The 7,024-nt window shown below is 41.1% G+C and overlaps 1 protein-coding gene across 14 annotated transcripts in view; it reads right to left on the reverse strand.

The window, feature by feature from the left end:
- Lrrc7 (leucine rich repeat containing 7) overlaps positions 1 to 7,024 on the reverse strand; it is a 444,829-nt gene that overhangs the window by 42,449 nt on the left and 395,356 nt on the right. For all 14 annotated transcript variants that reach the window (XM_021197138.2, XM_029537669.1, XM_029537671.1 and 11 more), the window contains one exon: positions 982 to 1,203. In XM_021197138.2, the coding sequence (XP_021052797.1) occupies positions 982 to 1,203 (222 nt within the window). The remainder of the gene's footprint in view (positions 1 to 981; positions 1,204 to 7,024) is intronic.

Below are 7,024 nucleotides of genomic sequence, written 5' to 3' on the forward strand. Positions count from 1 at the left end.
TCCAACATGTAGCCCGGATCAAGGAAAGGGAAAGAGAAACATCCTGAGCATCTACGATTCTGAGGATTATTGATACAGAGCAGGTGTAAGAAAGAGACAATGCTTGAAGCAGCTGGAATCCCAGGGATAAATGGCTCTTAGCAACGTCCAGAGAAAATCTGGAGAAAGAAGTTAATATTAACTGGTGTGTTCAGAGTACAGGCTTGACTAACATGTGCAGCTCTAGATAATACCAGAGCAGACCCTTCATAACCATGTGAGGGGTGAATAATGCCCCGGAATTTTTGCCTATAGTAATCTAATAATGAAGTAAGAGGGATTAATTGTATGTGCTAGATCATGTTGTCTCCTCTCTGAGCTTCTTATCAGGGCACATTTTTTTTTTTTTTTTTTTTTTTTTTTTTTGTATAAAGGAAGAACATTCTACAGTGGAAAGTGAGTTCTCGATTCTAGTCAGGGCAGGAGAACAATCATTCTTGTTATTAAGATTTTGCTACATCACAATGATCAGTAGCTTTTAGAACATCTAAAATATTTCTCTTCTAATAATTTGTTAGAGTTTTCTATACTCTGTACTATTCAACAACCAGAAAATAGGACTAAAAATGTTTTTCTGCAAATGAGGATGGGGTAATAGCTTGCCTTTCAGACCCTGCACTTCACCAAGGGCCTTAGTCATCATAGCCCACCCACAGAGCTGCTTTGTAACACTCAAAAAAAAAAAAAAAAAAAAAAAAAAAAAGAAACCAAAAAAACCTGAAGAGTTGAATTGGGGTGGGGAGTGGGAAAAAAGGACAGGACTGGAAGACCATTGCATTTTGCATGCTTTCAAAGGGCATTTTACCGATGTGTTATTGCCCATAACCACTGGAAGCAATGACCAGTTCCTATGAAGAGCATCATGTGTGAAGGATCAACATGCAACATGGAGTTGTTTTAACTTCCTGAATGTTTATTTACTGTTACAAGACTAGTCCTTACCTGCTCGGGATAACCGTCCATACTCCTCTGCCCTTTCGTTTGAATTAAGCACCGTCCAGGCTGAGGTCCCCGGGTAGCCTGTGATGAGGGGATCTGGATGGGCAATGGCGATTGGAACTGCTGAATGGTCACTTTGTTGATGTTCCCTTCATATGGCTGCTGCTCCCGGCTGCGGTGCTGAAGGCTCTGTGACCCCATCAGGGTCTGAATGTGGCTGCCTGCCTGTGGAGAGCAGAACCGTCAGGCCGAGTTCCCTGTGTGCAAACAGAAGGCAGCAGTGCCACCCCATGGGCGAGAGACTGGAAGAAGATACCCACGGGTGAGAGAGAGGGTATCAAGTGGCCTTCCAGCCCAGGCTGAGAAGGATAACAAGAGGGTGTGCACAGGGCTGTTGGAGATGTTTGTACTGGTACCTGGTGGTTTGCCAAATAACACTTTATTCCTGATTTTAAGGAAACAAAATTCATCTGAAAAGAATATAAAACAATGAGAGTTCACAATAAATATAAAGGGGAGTGCTAGCTGGTATTTATATTGAGAAATTACTCAAAGAGATATATAAGCACCAGGGACAATGATCCTGTTCTCAAAGGTAAAACAGAGGAATTGCCTAAGTTCTATGACACAGGTGCACAGCAAGCTTGTTCTGAAGAGAACAATCAACGTTTATTAATTTGTTATTAGCTCGAGAGCACAAAAAACCAATCGTCTCATAAATGCCTGTAAGATTCTGCCGCTTATGGGAAGTGAAGGGTGTTTAGCAGGAGCTGTGCACTCTCCTTTGTTTTAGAGCTCTTAAGGGAAATGATAAATAAAGAAACCCATAGTAAGATGGAACATCATCTAAAGGGAAATATTTTGCTGGATTCCAAACAGGAGGTAATTTAAAAATAAAATACTCGAATTTACTAATTGGCCATATGCAATGCAAAATAATATATTTTATATGTCCAATTAGCTTTCTTAGCATAATGAACCATTTTCTAGTTTCATGAGTATTAAAGATGTTTGAGTCATGGAGAATTGGAGGGAAAGTTGTGAGGTCTTTAGCCTGTACCAGTGCAAGGTGCAAACAGTTACTCGCATGACGGTGACCACAATGTCATAATCTCATGGACCTGGTTTGTGTAACGTTAAAGGCAAATGCTTATTCCTCAGACTCATCTGTCTTTTTAAGAACCTTCCAGAATCTTTGTCACTTTCCTGCCAGTCTAGAAGACTGGAAGTCCTTTGGGAAGTTCAGCTATTCTCTACTACCATACATTTTTCTATTCTCTTGTTTGGTAGTTGGAAGCCATGGTAAACACAGGATTACATTCTGAGTTGTCTCCTGAGTGACCTCACTTGGCATGGCCAGCTACATGCCAGAGAGAATGATCTGAGGTTCGAGGTTGAAAGCTGACAGGAGTTGATTTCTGCATTCCTACTTGCTTCTCTGGTAAAACAGTTGGCAGCGTCTGTTCCTTAATATACAATCTGCATGAGAAAAATCAATAAAATCTGCTTGAAAGCTACTCTGCTGATTAATTTTTGAAATGACTCTGTCCAAAGGTGAATCAGACTTCTTCATTCTGCCAGTTCTTAACTTTAGACATGTTTTTTGATTTTTTTTGGACAGGTCAGTTTGAATTCAGAATTACGTAGATGTTTGAATTGTTTTTGTGTAGTGTATGTACATGTGTGTGTGTGTGTGTGTGTGTGTGTGTGTGTGTGCACACATGTGTGCACATGTGCATTGTGTATGTCCAGGTCGAGGCCAGATGCTGACACTAGTGACTTCCTCAATTGTTCTCTCATTAAACCTGAAGCATATTGATTTGGCTAGGCTAGGTGGCCAATGAGTTCCAGGAACCATCAGCCTCTATCCACCCCTGCCCCTCCAGTTCTGGGGCTTACAATTATTCTTCATGAATTTTTTTGTGGGTGCTGGAAATGTGAACTCAGGTCCTCCTGCCTATGTGGGCACTTTACCAACTGAACCCTCCCCCGCTCCTATTTTTGAATTGTTGAGGACATGCAGCTTATCCCACTTATTCTTCTCAGTGAGTGGGCACAGTAAATGCAATTAATAAACACTAGGTATCACCAAACATGTGAAGTGTCCCAAGACATCTCACATGCGTTATGTTATGTTGTGTTATCACAGCAGCATTAAGAGGTGATTAGTATTATCATCTAATTTTACTGAAATTAAGGTTGTGCAACAGCATACAATGTTTCCATGTAATTCATATAGCTGAGAACTGTTAAACCAGCACTTGACAAAGCTGTCTATCAAAGGTCATCTTTTTGATTATGCTATTACACTGTAGCCTGGTCCCCATCCCCAGTTCAACTGGGGAAAGAAAGGAGATCATGCAGAGGAGGCTTTGGGTCTGACTGGTATTCATACCCAGTTTCTTAGCAGCTATTGTAGTATTTCCCACTCAGTGGATTAGGCCTGTGAGTCTTGATGCTCTGTTTGGGACTTCACGCTTACAGGTATGTAAACAGGATGGTGCTGCTGTAGTTACTAATTTTTCCCTTACTGTGAGTTAATAAAGCTTATGTTCTTGGATCTTGAGTGTGGATGGGGCACACTGTCACTCTGCAAGTGGTTCTGCCTGCCCACCCACTCTCCTGGGCTATGGGCAGAGGGTGGCAATGATGGTGGGAGAAAGCAAAGAACAAATGCCTTCTTGCATAAACTAAACAAACAAAAATGACAAGACACTTGGAGGGATGTGATCCAAGGACAGGAAGTGGCACAAACAGAGAACATTGATAATGAAGCACAACACAGCGATGGGAACACAAATGTCAGAGGCTATGTTTACTCAAGCAGGGGCTTCCGGGCAGTAAGCCATGTGCACTCGGTTTCTCTCTGTATGGGAAATGCCAGCACAAAGGTTTCTGCAAAGACAGTGTGACATATTTGGAATGACAAAAAAGAATCAGAGGATTCTGTAATTTTGGAGCTTTCAAGGAGAGGTTGGAGAAACCATACATATTCCACTACATAGTTGGAGTATGGTATTTTCAGGTTGACCCCCAAACAAAGTTTACAGGAAAAAAAAATCTAATATCATTAGAAGTCAAGAAAATACACACACACACAAAAAAAAAAACCAAACAAAAAACAAGGAAAAGAATGTTGATTTGATACCAAATGCTATAACTCACCCCAAATTCAGCCTGAAAAACTGGGCTTATTATGGGAAGTTGCTCATTGCTGAGAAGGTTCATATAAGATCACCACTGAGGTGGTTTGTGCACAGTGTTCCTTCAGACCCAAGCATGAGGATACACTGGGATATCTATCTTACTATACCTTACTATATGAGCCTGTACCTTACTATATCCCTCTTGACTCTTGAACAACTGGAAAATGCCCTGGTACACTTGCCTCACTATCATGGGGTCAGATAAAAGTCTGACTCTATTAAGCCATCTCCCACATCCCATCTTGTTGTGGCTGAGTGGGAGGGGCCATTGAGTGACAGAAAAATCAAACATAGCTTCAAGGGATGACAGCTCATGGCACTTAAGATGTTCAAAAGGGCATGATTTATGTTATAAACTTAAATGGCTTCTGAAGTACAATACCATAATCCTTAATACCCAGAGGTTAAGTAGGGTGCCAGGGTACTCAAATGACCAGCACTCAATGGCTCCTCCCACCCAGCAAGAATAAAATTACTGCCTTTCCAATATGATGTTAGAGGTGGCCTAATAGAGTCAGACTTTCATCTGACCCCATGATAATGAGGCATCTGTACCAGCGCATCCGAGGAAATGACTGGGGAGTTGGATCTTCACCTCAACCTTATAATATCAAGGAACTTTTGTCTGAGGTTTCAGTGAAAACCCAAAGGGACCCCTTTTCTTTTAAAAATTGTTTTGTTAGATATATTTATTTTTATTTTATGTGTATGGGTGGTTTGCTTGTATATATGTCTGTGTACCATCAGATCCTCTGAAGTTAGACTTACAAATAGTTGTGAGCCACCTTACATGGATGCTGGGAACTGAGCCTGGGCCCATTGGAAGACCATTTAATGCTCTTAATCATCGAACCATCTCTCCATTCCCAACACCTATCTTTCTATCTCCTCTTGATTACGAGTCACACCAAATCCTTCCTCAACTGAAACAGAATCAGAGAAATCTAGTTAAAACAAAAAGATCAAATTGGGATGGAGAGATAATTTAGTCAAGAAAGTGCTTGTCTTGCAAATAGGAGGAACTGAGTTAATTCCTAGAATTCATGTTTAAAAGGCAGGGCATGATAGGATATATTTATGGTGCTGTATGCTTTCAACTTGAGCACTGAAGAGATGGATTTCCAGGTGAGTACAGGACAGTAAGATACCCTGTCTCAAAAACATAGGTAAAAAGACAGTATCCTCTGGCATTCACATGCACACACACCCACGAACAAGTGTAGGCCCTTCACAACACGCATGCTCATCTCCCCCCACTACAGACCACACATATGCACTACATATACTACATACCACATATACCACACCATACATACCACACACCACACACACACATGACACACTACACATGCAAACACTACACACATACACCACATATACACCATATCCCCCCCCACATGCTGTGTGTCAAATAAGATACAGAGTTTTACAAATATAAAAGTGTTCACATCTCAATGGGAAAATGACTCCTCATACCAAGAGTCAGGAAAATCTTAGATGCAATGAAAGTAAACAATAGATGTCTATACCGAAAAGATGAAGTTGTTAGAAGTACCTTCTTTTAAGGCAGTCATCAAGGAAAAATCCCAATGACTGATTATACACACCCATTACACTTGGAATTATAAAAGCCATCAGCAAAGAAATACAATACCTCAGTGAACACAGAGAGGCAGAAAGAAAATACATGGGGATTTTAGGTGTTCTATTTCAACAAAGTGGCTGAAATAGAAAGCCCAGTTGCTGGAGAATCTTAGCAAGAGACCACAGAGAGCTGGGAGTTAGGGCAACAGAAATCATCTAGTCTGAGTAACAGAGAAAGATCACACTGGAAAAAGTCTCAAAGCCCTGTGGGACTACACACTGTTTTAGTAATCATGTTGTCAGAAGGATGGGGGAAAAAGGTAGAGCTAAAAATGCTACCAGAAGAAATAATGCCCTGGGGTTGGGGAGACGTCTCAGACTCTAAGACCATGTTTGCCCTTGCAATGTCCGGTATCCACATTCTGAAGCTCACAACCTCCTATGACTCTAGCTACAGAGGATGTGATACCTTCTTCATCTCCATGGGAACTGCATCCACACATAACAAAAAATAAAATAAAACTTAAAAACCAATCCCCCCAAACCTGGAAATTTGGTGGCTGAGAAAACATAACAGGTTCAGGAAGCAGAGAAAAGCAAGGTACACGTGCAGACACAGTCTAATCTGATGACTAAAAGCTAGAATCAAACAGAACCTTCAAAGCAACTAGAGGAAAAGATGACACCTTCTCTACAAGGGAAAAACAATTTGAATGTCAGCAGATGTCTCACCAAAAGCCAGGAATGACAGAAGGAAATTACATAATTTTCAAGCACTGAAAAGAATTAACTGTCAGCCCAAATCCTCTAACGGTTCAAGTATTCTTCAGAAATGAACAGGAAATCAGAACAGTTTCAAATGAGGGAAATGAGGGGAATTGTTGTCTCAAGAACTCTCTTAAAAGTCATAAGGCAGCTCACCAGCAGGAAGGAAATGGGAAAAGAAAAAGCTTGTATTGGTAAGAAGGGGAAAAACATTGCCAAAGAGCTGCCAGTGGATAAATTGACTTTCCTTTTCTTAAGTTTCAAACCTTCTTTTACATTCAAAACAAAATTATGACACTATCTGATGTGGCTATATGCAGACCCACACAGGTTGGATGCAAGAACGGTCTGCATCCTATAAGACAGGTGAGACCAGGAAGGTGGGGGGATGTCAGGTCTGTGCTCTGTGCTTCAGCCTCTAAATCATGACACAGTAGATTTGTAAATTCTCTCTCTCTCTCTCTCTCTCTCTCTCTCTCTCTCTCTCTCTC

This window comes from Mus pahari, chromosome 4 (genome assembly GCF_900095145.1).
Source record: "Mus pahari chromosome 4, PAHARI_EIJ_v1.1, whole genome shotgun sequence".
Lineage (NCBI taxonomy): Eukaryota > Metazoa > Chordata > Mammalia > Rodentia > Muridae > Mus > Mus pahari.